The sequence below is a fragment of the Camelus dromedarius genome, chromosome 14, assembly GCF_036321535.1.
Source record: "Camelus dromedarius isolate mCamDro1 chromosome 14, mCamDro1.pat, whole genome shotgun sequence".
In the NCBI taxonomy this organism is placed as follows: Eukaryota; Metazoa; Chordata; class Mammalia; order Artiodactyla; family Camelidae; genus Camelus; species Camelus dromedarius.
Genome location: NC_087449.1, coordinates 37418577 through 37435752, shown reverse-complemented (window position 1 = coordinate 37435752; position 17176 = coordinate 37418577). Strand labels below are relative to the sequence as shown.

The following is a 17176-nucleotide window of genomic DNA, read 5'->3' as shown; positions in this document are numbered from 1 at the left end:
GGACACAGATCTACCAATAGCAGTTATATTCAGAGTGGCCTCATAGGGTAACCACGAAAGTTTCTGGGCACTTGTTACACACCTAACCCTGGGGAAGGCATCAGACGGATATAAGATGAAGTAAAGCCGATACCCTATTCTTTTCTTCAACAAGTGTTTGGCACCTTCTCTGTGGCCTGCACTGTGGAGAAACTGGCAAACAGGACTGTGAGATTTTGCTTTCATGGAGCTTCCATGATAGCAGGAAGTGGAGAGAAAAACAAAGAAGAAAAGTATTAGATAGTAATGGGTACTATGCATAGAATTTAAACAGCTCCTGGAGTGAGTGGCACGTGCTCTGAACAAGGGAGTGCAGTGAGGAGCCCGGGAACTCTTCGACCTCTCCTTCTATGGGGGCTGTGTTCAGGGGAGTCAGACCATTTTCTTTTATACAGTCAGCCATTCATTCATTCCTACAACAAATATTTACTGAGCCCAAGTTTACATCAGTGGTGAACAGTACAGATGTTAGTGATCTTTTGGTACTTACATTTTAGTGCAAAGAGACAGACAATTTTATGTGAGAAAAAAAATAGGAGGCACTAGAAGAAAATTAAAATAAGGCAATTTGATGAGTGACTGGGTAGTTACTTTAGACTGGACTGTCAGAGAAGGCCTTGAAAAGGAGATGAAATTTAAACTGAGATCTAAATAATAAGGAATCAACCAGACAGAGATCAAAAGAAGTACACTTCAGGGCAGAGGGAACTGCTAGGGCAAAGGTCCCAGTGTGGGGAAGAGCTTGGCATATTTGAAGAATAGACAGAAGGTCTGGGGACAGGAGCATAATATGAGAGTTAAAAAAGGAAAAGGGGAGGGAGAGGGGAAGTGGAGGAGGAGGAGGGAGAGACAGAGGAAGGAAGGAGGGAGGTAGGTGGAGGGGTAAAAGCAGATAGTTAACATTAAAGAAACTAGTACTAAATGTGACACTGAATAAAATTCTGAGAAAGAGTTATTGGTGCAGGTTGAAATAGACAGGCTTCATTGAAGTAGGACTCAAATTAGACTCTGGTAGAGAAGTAAGAGTTTTATATATAGAAATAAATCAGGTACTCTTTCTAGGTTAGAAGGGTAAGCGGGGCATCGGGGAATAGGCAGGGAACAACAGCAAGAATAGGCCCAGGAATACTTTTCCTTCATAGTATTTCTCAAAGTGACAATGATTTATTTACGTGTTTGATTTCTGATTAAGGTTTCTCTCTTCCACTAACTGTCTGCTCCATGTCATCAAAGATCATGTCTGGTTTATTTTCCATAAGCCTGGCGCAAAGACAGGCATTCGGTAAGTATTTACCAAAGGAATGAATGAATGAACTAAGAATGAATGAGCTAAGAATGAACACTGTATCTGGGAGGGACACTGAGAAGGCTAGCCCAAGCGGAGAGGATGGTAGGGGCTGGGATGTAGGCAATAAGGCTATATAAGTAGTGAACTCATTTTCCTCACTGGTAGAATGGTATAACCACCACCATCTTGTAGGGCTGTGTGATGGTTTAAAAATATGTCCACAAATTCTTTGACAGTCCTTCTTTCAAGAAATTTTGAAAATTAATTGTTTCCCTTAGTGTGGCCTGTGCTTAGTGACTCACTTTTAGTCCACAGAATAAAGTGCAAGTGACAATGGGCAACTTTGGAAACCACGTCATAAAAAAGCACCATGTCTTCCTTTCTGTTCTCTCTTGGACCACTCACTCTGGGCATGCCAGCTGCCATGTTGTGAAAACACTCAAGCAGCCCCATGGAGAAACCTATGTTGGGGCAAACTGAGACCTCCGGTCAATAGCCATGTGAGTAAGGATCCTCCAGTCCCACTCAAGCCTTCAGATGATGCAGCCTTGGCCTATATCTTAGTTGCAACCTTAGAGAGATCCTAGCCAGAACAACTCATCTAAGCTACTTCTAAATTTCTGACCCAGAGAAACTGTGAGATAATAAGTGTTTGCTGTTTTAAGTCATTAAAATTAAGTTTTGGGACAAGTGTAACACAGCAACAGATAACTAATACAGACTATGAGGATTAAATGATATACATACCTAGAGCTCTAAGCACAGTACCTGATACAAACAAAATACCAAATAAGTGTTAGCTCTTTAATAATGAAATTTAATAAGCACGTAAACATGCAATTCTCCATAAATGCTCAAAAATATTCAGACTAATCAACATTTCAACTCTATCCACTTAAAAATCAAATGACTGAGAAACCTCAGCCCCAGAGATACTCCCAACAAACTGTAAACCTCTCAAGAGTAGCAATTACATCAAGAAGGTTTTAACCCATGCCTTAAAAAAAAAAATAATATTGAGGTTAGAAGAGCACACAAGAAAGCAGGCATTCTCATGCATTGTTAATGGAAATGTAAATTGGAGAAGACTTGTTAGATGGTTATCTAAGAGAATCTGTCAAAATTTGAAATGTTTATACTCTTTAATTTGGCAATTTCATGTCTAGAAATCTATCCTAAAGATTACTTGCTCAATTAAAAAGATTAAAACACCTAATAAATCTAACTAAGGAGGTAAAAGATCTGTACTCAGAAAACTGTAAGACATTGATGAAAGAAATTGAAGACAGCACAGATGGAAATTGGAAGAATTAATATTGTTGAAACAACCATACTACCCAAGGCAATCTACAGATTCAATGCAATCCATATTAAAATACCAATGGCATTTTTCACAGAACGAGACCAAATAATTCTAAAATTTGTAGGGAAACACAAAATAGCCAAATAGCCAAAACAATCTTGAGAAAGAACAAAACTATAGGTATTAAGGTCCCTGATTTCAAACCACACTACAAAGCTACAGTAATCAAAACAGCACGGGACTGGTACAAAAACAGACACATATATCAATGGAACAGAATAGAGAGCCCAGAAATGAACCCACACTTATTTGGGCAATTAAGCTATGACAAAGGAGGCAAGAATATACAATGGGGAAAAGACAGTCTGTTCAATAAATGGTGCTGGGAAAACTGGACAACTACATGCAAAAGAATCAAACTGGACTACTCTCTTACACTGTGCACAAAAATAAATTCAAAATGGATTAAAGACTTAAATGTAAGACCATAAAAAAACCATAAAAATTCTACAAGAAAACACAGGTGGTAAGCTCTTTGACACTGGTCTTAGTAATATTTTTTTGGACATGTCTCCTTTAGGCAAGAGAAACAAAAGCAAAAATAAACAAATGGGACTTCATCAAACTGAAATGCTTTTACACAGTGAAGGAAACTATCAACAAAATGAAAAGGGATCCTATTGAATAGAAGAAGATATTTGCAAATGATATATCTGATAAGGGGTTAGTATCCAAAATATGCAAAGAGCTCATACAACTCAAAATCTCAAAAATAAACAACTCAATTAAAAAATGGGCAGAGGATCTGAACAGACTTTTTTTTTTTTTACAACAAAGACGGGTACTTTGAAAAGATGTTCAACATCACTAATCATCAGGGAAATACAAATTAAAAGTGCAATGAGCTATCGCCTCACACCTGTCAGAATGGCTATCATCGAAGACAGCAAATAAGTGCTGGTGAGGATGTGGAGAAAAGGGAAACCTTGTGCACTGTTGCTGGAAATGTAAACTGGTGCAGCTGCTATGGAAAGCAGTATGGAGACTCCTCAAAAAAATAAAAAATAGAACTACCATACAATTCAGTAATTCCATTCCTGGGTATTTATCTTAAGAAAATGAAAACACTAATTAAAAAGATATACTCACCCCTACATTCATTGTAGCATTATTTACAATAGAAAAGATATGGAAGCAATCTTAGTGCTCATCAATAGATGAATGGATAAAGAAGATGTGGTGCATATATATATGTACACATATACATGATGGGATATTTTTCAGCCATAAGAAAGAATGGATCCAGAGGGTATTATGCTAAGTCAGACAGAGAAAGAGAAATACTGTATGATGTCATTTACGTGTAGAATCTAAAAAACAAACGAATAAATGTAACAAAATAGAAACAGAGTTACAGATAGAGGACAGACAGGTGGTTGCCAAAGGGGAGGCAGATGAAGGAAGGAAAGAACTAAGTGAGGGAGATTAAAAGGTACAAACTTCTAGTTGCAAAATAAATGAGTTAGGGGCATGAAATGTACAATGTGGGGAATACAGTCAATAACTAACGTTATGTCTTTGTATGGTTACATAAGTAAGGAGACTTACTGGGGTGATCATTTTGAAATGTATAGAAATATCAAACTGCTATGTTGTGTAACAGGAAATAAGTGCTATAGGTCAATTATACATCAAAAACAAACAAACAAACTTATGAGATTAGATTTATGGTTACCAAAGGTTGAGGTGGGAAGCAGAGGGGGAACTGGAGGAAAATAAGTCAAAAGGTACAAACTTCTCATTATAAGATAAATAAGTACTAGGGATGTAATGCACAATATGATAAAAATAACACTGCTATATGTTATATATGAAAGTTGTTAAGAGGGAATAAATCCTAAGTGTTCTCATCACAAGAAAAAAAATTTTTTTCTATTTCTTTAATTTTATATCTATATGAAATGATGGATACTCACTAAATGTATTGTGATAATCATTTCATGATGTATGTAAGTCAAAATTATTATGCTGTACACTTTAAATTTATACAGTGCTGTATATTATCTCAATAAAACTGGAAGAAAAAAATTAAAAAAGATGATTTGCTCATGTGCATAAAGATGTGCATACAAGACTACTCACTGCTTTCTTGTAATAGCAAGATGCTAGAGACAATGTAAATGTCTATCACTAAGGATATAGACCTACTGAATGAACAAAGTTGTAGACCAATATATACCTAGTGACTCCATTTAATTACACTCACATGCAGGTGCACACGCACACACACACACAAACCTATAAGCTAATTCATATTAAAAGCTATTATGATTTTGTAAGTGAATATAAAGGGGATGGAAGAATGCAGCCCAGACTACTGACAGCGAACAACTAAGGGGACAGAGAATGTGTGTGTGTATGTGTATGTTTGTGTGTGATGGAGCACGTACAGAGATGGGGGTGAAGGGGTATCTTCATGAAAGTTCTATATTTAACTATTTAAATCTCATATAAGAATACATTCACATACTACTCATGAAATTTTAAAGACAAAAATGGGAGGGGGTGGAGAGCATAGCTCAGTGGTAGAGTGCGCGCTTAGCATGCATGAGGTACTGGGTTGAATCCCAAGTACCTCCATTAAAAAATAAATAAAATAAATAAATAAACCTAATCCCCACACCCCCCAAAAAATAGATGGGAAAGAAATATACATAAAGGAAAAAGAAATCACAAAACTTTGGAAGGGGTGTGACAGACTTCCTTGGCTGCCTTTCTTCTCTGGGCCTTCCAAGACAATCTTAACATGCTCAATCATAAAGTACTCAGAAGGGATCTTCCAGGTGTGTTTTACTCAGTGCCCCAAAGCACGTACACAACTGACTCTACACCAACTTGATAAGCAAGTATATGATTTTCCACCTGAGGGAACACTGACAACTGGTCAGATCTTAAAGGAATAAAAAGCTGTGTTCTGGGTGGAACGATCTGGTAGAAACTATTCTCCCAGGTACTGCATTATCCTGAGACTGTGGCAGAACTTGATGCTAGTCAGGAATAGTATCTTAAAAATGGTAATGGCCTCACAAATGGCCAGTGTGGCTGGCTGGCAGCTACCGTTTCACCTAAAACCAGAGAAGCAGCTGAAAGCCAATGCAATGTAAGGTGAGGTGATGTTCCATTTCTCCCCGTGCCCTGAACACTCTAGGCCAAGGGTATCAGCTCCCTCACCGAAAGAGTATGCTCTGGAGAGCTGACCATTAACTCTCCAATTACCAAACAACACCTAGGACTTCTTACTCACTTATAAGAGCTAGACCACACACTGGTAATCAGGACTCAGCTACAGTCCCATGAACTACAGACCTTTCAACATTCCTCTCGAGTGGAATAATGCCAAAATCTATGGAAAACTACAGCAAAGCTACATGTGTAACCAAAATAGAGAGACAAGGGGCATTCTCCCATTATTGCTATCTGGGACTGCTCTGGTCTCTGTTAGACACATTCTGGAACATCACATTGGATTCACACATTATAGAACTTATCTCTAAAAGTCACACATTGCAACTCAAACAGTCTAAAAAGTTAAATTACATACAAACCATTAAGGAAAAAAACCCCAAAAAAACCCACACTCCAGCCAAAAGATGAGTCATGACTTCCATGCATATTACCTGACTTTTCATTAGCGAAATTAAAAATAGCTACTGTAGACCATTTGCTTATTAGACAATTTTATACTATAAAGTCTGATATGTTGCTTTGGGTTTAAAATTAAGAGTTCTTTAAATAGTAAGTAAAAAAGTTATTAAAACAATCAACAGTGATGAATGACTATGAGCCCTGGTAGGGACTTGCCTTCACATCCTTTCAGCTTTATCTACTAAGCACCTATTGCATCCTTTAGAAGACACAAAGACAGAAGGTAGAATGGAAAACGGGAAAAAAACAGGCTCCTACAACCTGAATATTTTATTAGCACTAACACACAGCTGTGTGACCTTTGGCAAACTACTTTACCTCTCTGAGCCTCAGTTTTCTTATCTGTAAAATGGAGACAGCACCTCATACTGCATAGAGCTATAAAAAAAGGAGATCTCATCCTCAGTATATCTGACAGAGGCCTGCATAAGGAAAGCACTGAATGAGTGGCCATTATCTTAAGTGCCGTCATCACCATCATCATGCTCAAAGCTCAGAATACAATATATAACCTTCCATAATTGATGCCTCAATGGTAAACTCCATGACTGGTTACTAGAAAGAATCCACAGTTTGCCCCAGAGAGATGCTAACTATCTCTCAGTACTTCATGAGTGGTTTACTTTCACTTGATGGACTCTGGCCAAACGGCTCAACAGCTTTGTGAAAACAAGCAAGGCCACAATTTACTTTATTCTTCTTGTAAAAAAGGAGTACCTGCTTTCCTCTTATAACTGAGGGTCTAAGGATAAATGATAACTAGTAAATACTAGGTGTTGCAACCCATCGATTATTTCATGAATAATTTTTAAAAATGAAAGAGAAATGAATAAAAAAAATCATAAAGCAGCATAATATTAAGGGCAAGTGATTGTTCTCAGAATCTTTTATTTCAGTTACATACACGTATGTATGTGTTTACCAGGTAATGATGTAAAACATTTTTTACTGTAGGTTCCAGACAAAAATCTGAAAGCCACTGCTCCAGGCCATTGACCTCTGTAAGTACTGAACTGCCCCTACTCCCAAAACTACAGCTGAAAGGAGAGGGTAGCTTCAAAAACACTGGCAAGCACTTTATCCTAGCACATTGCTAGCTCCCTGCCACTAGCTGACTCTGAATCTGTGACTCCACTTTGAAGAACAGAATATCCTCTTAGCCACAACAGGGGTGACATCTATTTTTAGGCACTGTGTGGGTGTACCATTCACTTGGTACTTGAATTTTCTTTTCAATGCACATGTCTTTCTTAACTAAACCACTGAAACTGAGGACATGGGGCTATAGTTATCAAGTGGCAACTGTAGCACCTTATACATACGAGATACTCCATCAACACTGTTAGAATATTCTCTTTTCCTCTGGCAAAGTCTCTCTTTTGGAATCAATGTGAGATATGGCCAATTTAGGGACTGGAAGGTTTTGGCTCTAGGCCTGCTTTTCTGGTCAAGGTATTTAACTACCTCTGCCACTTCTTCCTATGCCATTCTAGAATAATCTTCATTAGCTGCTGATAGTTTCCAGCTTTGTTTTAGTATAGCAGGTAGCACTACACCCCAAGGCTGCGTCTCTAAGTTTGTAAACTCTATTAAACAAAATAAGCTCTCATTAACTAATAAATAAGCTATCCAATTCTCTCAGGGGTTAGATGATACTGCTTTTAAATTTAATACCTTCACTGCTCCTTAGAAAAAGCTGACTCAAAAATGTCTAACTTCCTCTAAACTGCTCTACTTAGTAAAACTCTGTTCTTTTGCAGAACAGGTTAACATTTTAATATTTGGTAAATGCCTAACTATTACCTGACTTTAATGTGTTGGGTCATAGTATGCAAAACACTGTATCAAAAAGTAAAACAATTTGAAGAGAGTTCATTATATTTACAGATGTATACTAAACAAAATGAAACATTTATAGCTTACACAGAAATAAAAATCACACTTTTGCTACCTGCTTATTCATTTCCGTGATGTTTATCCAGACTTTGTTCAAGCCCAGCTCTCCAGATTCAATCTTCTCAAGTTGTTTTTGTTTGCTGAGTAGTTCTTCATTAAGTTTGGGAATTTCTTGGAATGAACTTTTCTGATTAGATTCCACTAAAAGCAAAAATAAGAACAATCATCAATAGCCATTAAGTTCTCTCCTGGCTCCAAGATGCAAAAATTAGCATACAGCAGGAAAGAAGATAGATTAATAATAGATAATTCTGGGAGGATATTGACAGAATTCATACCTATCAACTTTATTGTTCTTTTATTTATGTAAATGTTGATCTTTAACACTAAAGCTCCATTTTAACTGGGGTTATTTTATTACTGGCAATATAGCTTTTAAAAGTCAGGTGGCTGAAAATGATAACACACAACATCAGCAGGAAGAGTTGGATTTGAATTTCAACTCTGTAACTTACTGTGATCTTGAGCAAATTACTCAAATTCTTTGAGCTCAGTTTCCTCATCGGTAATACAGAGATAATTCTCACCTTCCTGTGAAGTATATTTTCTTTTTCTTTTTCTTTAATGGGGGGAGATTATTAAGTTTATTTATTTATTAATTTTAATTTTTATTTTAAATGGAGGTACTGGGGATTGAATGAAGGACCTCGTGCATGCTAAGCATGCACTCTACCACTGAGATATACCCTCCCCACAAAGTATATTTTTAGTGAAAAATGGCTGCAAAGCACTACACACAGCTGGCCAGGCATACAATAAATGATAAATAAGTGGTTAAGTACTGACCAGCTCAATTCAGGAGATTTGGGATTGTTCAATGAAGCTTTATAAAGCTTACTCCATTAATGCTCAAGGTGACATCGTAAATTATATCTCTAAATGTTGAAATCTTTTTTTTCCTATCTTAAATTGGTCAAATGCAAGACAGGTTCTTACCACCTTTCAAGAACTTCTATGAGAATTAAGATTTTAAATCTTTTTCATAAATAGCAAATAGTGTTTTCTTAAATCTTAAATCAACCCAAAAGCTCAAAGTGAAATAATAAGATAAAGGAAAATGTTACACGTAATATGGGGTATTATTTGGCCTTTCTTTTGGGAAACATCTCCTGGATGGTTTAGAGATTTGCCAGTCTGAAGGCAGAGGCCTGAAAGAGTGCTTTCTTTTCTTTCTTCACAGAATATTTTTTCCTTTTCATGGAAAATAAAATATTGATAATGGCTGGTCCTCCAGAATAAAACCTGCATCTTCCTTTTAAAGCCACAGACTGCCTGATAGCTAGTACGTGCTTCTTTAAAACCAAAAACTTGCATAAAGGACAGATATAAAACAATTACTAAAATATAAGCTCCAAGACTTTTTCTGTTCGTTTCTGTATGGTCAGCATTAGAATACACCTGGCACATTTCAGGCACTCAGTATTACTGACTGAATACATCTGGCCTTTGCTTACCTCCCAACAGTATTTCTCATCACTTTAGCTACCACTTCAAACTACTTCCTAGTTAAGCTGATTTTCCTGACACACCAACCTCTTTAAGCCTCAGTGACTTTGCACACACTATTTTTTCCTGCCTAGGTGCCCTTGGCTTGCCCCTTCTTCATTTCTGTTGCCTTATCCTAGTTAATTCCTTTCAAGATTCAGCACAAACAGCTGGCCCCAAACTTGGACCATCATTACCTCTTTACCACTCCAAATCCTGCCAAGCATATAACACATCTGTGCTGCAATTATCTACTTGTTTGTCTCCTCCGCAGACTGACAGACAGCTGCCTGAGGACAAGGACCAAGTCTTATTTGGTCATGTATTCCCAGGGCCCAGCAGTCCCAGGTACACCGAAGCACTCAACTGCTTGTCCAGTGAAATCATTGTAGGGTATGGAGTGGAGTTAATGTTATCCTATTAAGGTAAACAAAGAAAACTCAACAATAAACAAATTCAACAACAAAAAGATCCTCATAAAAACTGGGGGGGGGGGGGTATCCTCACTGTAAGCAAACTCACTATCTGAAAATTCAGAATTATTAAAAGAAATTAGATATATTATTCACATTTCCAAAATATGTGCCAAGGATTTTTTTTTTAATAAATAGTAGACTTTGCTAAGTGCTTTTAATGTAACATTTGATTTATACACAGTTTGCAAGAATTCATCTATCTCTGGTAGTAAGAATATTTTACTAGCCAGTCTAAATTAATGTAGTACTTAGCATTTCACTGAATTTTGTACACATACTCAGTTAGGTTATAAAGAAAAACTTATTCTATGCATGCCTGCCATTCTCAGATGGTCAAACATCCTAAGGTGGGGTGGGAGGAGGGAGAGTCTCTCTTTCCTGCAATCTATATGAAGTAACTAGAAGAGGAAGTAAGACAAACATATAGATAAGTTGGATTAAAATTATTAACTAATAAACATACAAATCTGACAAGCCCTGAAAAAAGTCTGGATCCTGAGGACTGTATGAGCCAAGAAGACATTATATTCATTACCTGATCTGTGATTTTTTAGAAGAGAAAAGCAAAGGGACTCTGATTAAATAAATGGAAGGCAGTGTAGTAAACAAACAACTTATGATTACTAATTCATGTTCTTTCAACTCATGGAAAGCAGCTCATTTAAAATTTAGTGTAGTAATACTCAAAAGAACTTACTTAGCTCTTTTCCTAATCTTCAAGATCAGGAAATAGAGATTTCTGCACATACTTTTCAGATAAAATATATAATGCTCACAGTCATATTTTATATGTATTTATAGTTTGCAATAAACTTTCATGTACTTACTTACCTTGTATTGAGCCCCTGTGTGCCCAGCCCTGTACTTTGCACTAGTACAAACAAAAGACCCTGAAGCTCTCAGTATGGTGGGGAGTGAGGCGTTGCCCCAGAATTACTATACCCTGTGATAGACATTGTGGTAGTAGCACAAATATATACATGTTTTTGTTTTTTGTTTTTAATAGAGGCACTGGGGATTGAAGCTAGGACCTCAAGCATGCTAAGCGTGTGGTCTACCACTGAGACGTTACCCACCCCTACATACATGTTTTATGGATGGGAAAAGAAAGCTCAGAAAGAATAAGTGACCTGTCTTTGTTTTATAGCTAGTAATGAGCAAGTCAGGATTCAACAGTCAAATCTTCTGTTTCTACAACCAGTATACTTCCTAGTACAAGTCAGCTGTCACAGATGCTTATATCCTCTGCCCTCATTAGCACAAGACCATTTTTAAGTTCTGTACTAAATGACTTAACTGCTGCTCTGCCTCGGTGACCAGAAAAGGAGGTGTCTGACTTATCAATACTGTCCTTTCCTAACAAATCCTTTTCCCTCACTCTAGCCTTGAGTGATAGAGAGGGATAGATGGGAATAGAATCTTCCTTAGAATGACTGTGGAGGTCTTTTGAAGTACCTGGTTCTGGAAAAAGAATACTGAGTGAAGAGTTTCAAGACCAGCCAGTACTTTTAGTTTAAGAATCAAGTTCCTCCTTGGCCACCAGGAGAAAATACTAAGTCTATCTGCCTTGCTTTCTGTTTCAGATATTTCAGCAATCCTGCCTCCTTTCCTCACAAGTGTCTTGGAAAATTTATTGAGATAAAGAACAAGGGGCTCTGAACTTTTCAAAAGGGTATTTCAGCCAGGCCAGCAGGTAGTCTTATTTCCACTCTCCTCTTGAAAAAACAAGAAATAAAAATAAACTTATTGAAATATATTTAAAGTAGAAACATAATTCAAAGAAAGTTTATTTAAGTTTAACAAGATTAACCTCATTTAGCCAAGAGAACGGTTTTCACAAAAAAAACTCTTGCTAAGTGGCCATAATGGTTCAGTCTACTGACTGACATACGCTCCAGGCCCCAACCTCTAAGCTCCCTCAGCATGTTGTGCTTTAGACATTACAGATTACAGGTGCTGACGTTTCTACTGTAGCAAACCAAAGCCCACAGAGCAGCTGGGCTGACAACTCTGAAGCTGCCTCGTCCAGCTGGCTGACAAATGAAGTCAGAGTCCCTGAGGGGAAGGCTGCTCAGTGGTAGAAAGCAGGTCTCACGGTCCAGGGTACAACTCCTGGCATCTCCTGAATATACTATTTCCAGGGATTGTTATTAACAAGTGTTCAATAAATATTTGTTGACTGACTGACTGCCAGGTCTATTACATGTGTATACTTCAAATATGTATTTCTAAACAAAGAAATTTCCTAAAAATGAAAAGCTCAGCTAAGGTATAAATTACACTGGTGTCCTGAAAACACAGGCACAGAGCAGTCAGAGAAATGGATCCCTGGAAGGCAGATCTGAGCAGCGTTTTGAAATGTATAAATAAATAATTGCTATATGTGACCCAAACAAACAAGCTGTAGCACAAACACAGGAGGCCCAATTAGTTACAGAGAGAAGATGACACAGAAGGTGTTGTCAGTGGTTATTTATAGTTCAACAGTGCTTCTCAAAACCTCATTCCCAAGTTAGGATTACTACTTACTAAGAAAACACTGGCCTTAAAAACACCTTGCAATACGGTTAAGGACAACTCATTAAGGAAGAAAAATAAATAGAGTACAAATCTCATTTATTCTTACACTGTACTCTGATCCCACCAGCTGATAAAACATACAGGTCAGGGTGATCCTGGCAGAGAACTGTGGCCTACCCACTACCATTCCCTGAATCAGAAGATCAGAAGAAAACCAAAGTTAGTATCTCAATATTTTTTTTTTTTAAGCAACAACACTAAGAACATCATTAACATATTAATGAAGGCTTAGCTGTCCCTAGGTCGGGTTTGGAACTTAAATAACTGCAAGCAACAAGAGAAGCTGGGGTGCAGGAAAGCTTGATGTTGTGATCTCCTAAGGCTTAAGATAGGAAGTAAGGAAACAACTCGAATTCTACTTCTGGGGCCGGATTTCTTTATGACCTTGAGAAAGCCTGGCGGTCAGCTTCCTGGTATGTTCATGCTGCTGCAGTTAGGGTATTTGTCATTAACTTGCAACTAGTTCCTTAGCTTAGAAAATTAACCCTTGAAACCTAGAACTAAGGATCCCAGTGCTGCTAAAGAAAGATCTTTAGGTTAAAACTGGTTGAAGCTACTATGCAAACACACCTTTCAGAAAAGTACTTTGGATGTGTAAAATACAACTTGACAATTTAGAATACACAAAACTCTCAACTTAAAAAAAAGTCTCGAACTCAAAAACTCACTCGTGAGACAAATATTTATTTGTGACTTGGCACACAGTAAGCACTCCGTACAGGCTGGCTATTGTTATCAGTCCTATGTTTCTATAGGTTTTTCTTAAGGAGGAAACTGTCTAAAGACACTCCCACATTCTTTCTTAAATGATTCTGTGAGGAGGAAGGAAACAGCCCAGTGCTGCTATTGCCAGTCTATGGTTAAGAAATATACAGTGGCAACAGGTGGAGGTTAACCGAGGTTCTAGACTCCCAGACCTTAGCCCTTCCCTTCTGCACTCTAAGCACTGACTACAATGCCATTATTTCAGATGCTCTCTGTTCTCATGGTGCGTAAGCACTGTTTTTTCTTTGTGTCTTTAAAAACCAGTAACTGTTACTGCATTCAAGCTGACAGGTAAGAAAGAGTATAAAAATGCTGAAAGGAATATATAACTGCTTCATCAGAGTGGGCAAAACTCTTAATTCAGTGTGGTTCACTTTGCCCTAGAACTTGGAAAAGAGTCCAAAATTATACTCCGAAAAGGATAACCACTTACTTGTTCTAAATTTTTCCTTGAGGGCATCCAGATCCTCCTTCAGAGCAACTTGCATCCACACCAAACCAACGCAGGCCACGACACAGGCGGCAAGGATGACAAAAGCACAGAGGGGATAACAGATCTTGCAGCATCGTAAATAGTCTCCCCTGATCATAAGAACAAATTCAATCAGAGTACAAAGGTGATTATGAATACAGCTTTGTTTGAAACAGCATTCATTGCGTGTCACCACACAATTATCTTCCCTAAGTTAATTTACCAAGGAACTTAAATCTGAACAGTAGGTTGAAAATGACTAAATAATATGACCTATGAAGAGTTCATCTACTGGGGACAAAGGTTACAAACTTCAAGTGAAACAGAGGGAGTTCCTGTGAGCTAGAGGAAGCACCTGTGGTCACTGTAGCTCAGGGCCATCATCATCAATCCCAGTCTTTGGAAACAAGCTCAGGTTAGCAAAGTGTAAAGACCGAGCTTCTCTGCTATTCCATCACTGTACTGTAATTCATTTATCTATTTCTCTTTCTTAAAGGACCCTGTTTTAGTTTACTGAAACTTTATAAACTTTTGAGCAAGTTTTACTACAAATGGAATGAAAAAATTAGAATGGTAGGTTTAAGTGGACACCTGGTGCACCCTAGTTTATTGGCTCAGAAGTAAGGAAACATAGAAAAGGGTTAGATTTCACACCAAACTTCAACCAGCACTCAAGGTCTAAACTAACCCAACAGGGTAACTATTCCAGTTAACTCTTCCACTTCATTAGATCTTCACAACCCAGACCTAGGATTTCCCTGAACTACCTCATCTGGCAAAGCTCACTAGAAACAAAACTCTTCCTTTAACAAAATAAAAGGATATTCTTAACAAGCAAACAAACCAACCTCAGACAAAAGATTCAATATCTTTTAGAATCCCAACCTTCTGCTTAGCTCTTGCTTCCACATCCTTGGCAGAATACTCTTTTCTTTCAGTGTGCTCCCTGAGACAGTCTAAGGGCACTTTCAAAGTTGCCTCCAGCCCTTTCCCACCCTAATGGCTGATTTCCAATGCCCTCGTGCTCACTACTGGATTTGTCTAGTGGCTGCACCATCTAAAAATGGTTTGGGAAAAGTTGCCTCTTCTTTTTGTCCCCCATCCTCCACTACTCTCAAGGCTCATTCTTTCTACAGTGTGTCCCTCACCATATTCCTCCATCACCAAGATTCAGAGTCATGAAGAGTACAAAAAATAATTTGCAGTCTTAAGGTTCCTGTCTCTCCTACCCTTAAAAAAAGGCCTAGTCCCGAAGTTTCTCTGTTCCTATGTCCCTATTCTTAGCTTCTTTGCTACTCCCACCTTGGTCTCTCTGGTCTCTTGGCACATTCCTTCAGTCCACACTTTCATCCTAGACTAAGGGCTCTTCTTTGTACACTTAGAGACAGATCTCCAACTTATCTTTCGTTCAGAACCTGAGCTCAATCCTATCTCTCACATATTTTCTCCTTCTGTGCCTTTCAAGGTCCATAAGCTTTTTTTCCTCCTGAGAACTTCCTTATCCTTCCCCTTCATCTCCCCTTGGTAGTGCAAGGAGGTGCCTTTTCTCCATCTCACCCCTCAGTACTGCATTACTCACTTGACAAAGCGAGAGCGACTTCCAGTTACACCGAATTCCTCTTCCTCCTCGGAGCTGGACTCAGAGTCTGAGTCCGGAGGCTCAGTGCGAAGCAGGCGGTGGCCTGAGCCTTTCTTGGGCTTCTTTCTCCGGCTGTCCCCAGCCAAGCCGATCAATGCATTGAGCTCTTTGCGCTTTTTCATCTTCTTGTGTGGGGTGAGTGGAGCACCCACTCCTGAGCTGCCAGGTTCGTACCCAACACCCAGTTCTCTCGCTGCCTTGGAGCTGCCTTCCAGGGTGGGGAATACTGGGCCGGAGCCCCTCTGGTCACTCCCACCCAGGGGTGGGACTGACCAGATTCGCTGGGGTTTGGAGACTGGAGCCCAGAGGAAACTGGAACTCAGATGGGTAGGGGAAGTCACATAAAGTTGGCCAGGGAGCTGGTGATCCAAATGGATAATGCTCTGGGCATGAGGTGTCAGTTAGTTGAGTGTAGGGGTTGTGGGGGCAGCCTTTGTCTCCCAAAGCAAGAATGAGAGATTCTCAGCCCTGGTAAGTATAAAATATTTCTGAGGGTGCTCCAGAGGTTGGGGAAGGACACCCAGATGGGTGTTTTGGACTTCCGGGGCAGGATTTCCAATGGAGAAGGAAAAGAAACTTGTTCTTGAATGTGAGGAGATGAGGAGGTACAGAGCGAGACAGTGGGAGCGTGCCTTAGCTGGGAATTCGGCAGCAGGAGGGGTCTCCCAGACGCTACAACCCCTACACAGAAAATGCCCGGGTCGAGATGATCACCGGCCTCCGGCCTCTGGCCTGAGTTTGAAGGGAGCCAGATACCGAGGAAGACCCAGAGCCCTGCTCGGAGGGCTCGGCCTGAGAGGAGCCAGTCCCGCGCCAGGGGAGACCCCAGCCCTGCTGTCTGGGCCTGGGGGCGCGGCGAGGAGGGGCGACAGCGGCTCAGCCCACCTGAAGCGCTCCGGCCCAGAGTTTGAGGTGTTCTGCCACGGGCGACTCTCGGCAACTCACACGCGCCGCGTCCACTCCAGCCGCGACTCTGGCCCCCGCTCCAGCTGCGGCCGCGGCTGCTCCGGACTTGCTGGCGGCGGCGGCGGCGGCGGCGGCTGCCGCGGACTCCAGACCCGGGCCATCGCTCCAGCCCCAGCTCACTTCCCCTTTGGCAGCGGCTGCCGGCACCGCCTGTCAGTAAGACGCGCCCCCATTGGCCGCACTCGGGTGACGTCACACCCGGGCGCCAGGGGAGGCGGGGCGTTAAAGGACCCAGGCTTCAGCGAGGGCGGGGTCCCGCCTGCCCGTTGAGGAGGCCCCGCCCTCTGGAGGGCTCCCTGGGAAGAGTCGCTCACCCAAGGCGGGGCGAGTTTTGTTGCCGAAGTAGGGATGGGCCAGGCAAAGTTCCCAGCTACTTGTCCTGCTTGGGAAGTTCATCAGCCGCCCGGGCCCCCAGTTGTGAAATGGACTTATCCAGCCTCTGACTCGCAACCCTCTGACTCGCAAAATGCTTATTAAAGATTTAGGCATGTTATAGATTAAT

General features: G+C 40.0%; 1 protein-coding gene across 2 annotated transcripts in view; it reads right to left on the bottom strand.

The window, feature by feature from the left end:
* EFCAB14 (EF-hand calcium binding domain 14) overlaps positions 1-16811 on the bottom strand; it is a 37429-nt gene extending 20618 nt beyond the window's left edge. For both annotated transcript variants that reach the window (XM_010984706.3, XM_031465061.2), the window contains exons 1-3: positions 15649-16811; positions 14031-14179; positions 8287-8432 (exon numbers count right to left, since the gene is read on the bottom strand). In XM_010984706.3, the coding sequence (XP_010983008.1) occupies positions 8287-8432; positions 14031-14179; positions 15649-15830 (477 nt within the window). In that variant the 5' untranslated portion in view covers positions 15831-16811. The remainder of the gene's footprint in view (positions 1-8286; positions 8433-14030; positions 14180-15648) is intronic.
* Between the last annotated feature and the right edge of the window lie 365 nt (positions 16812-17176).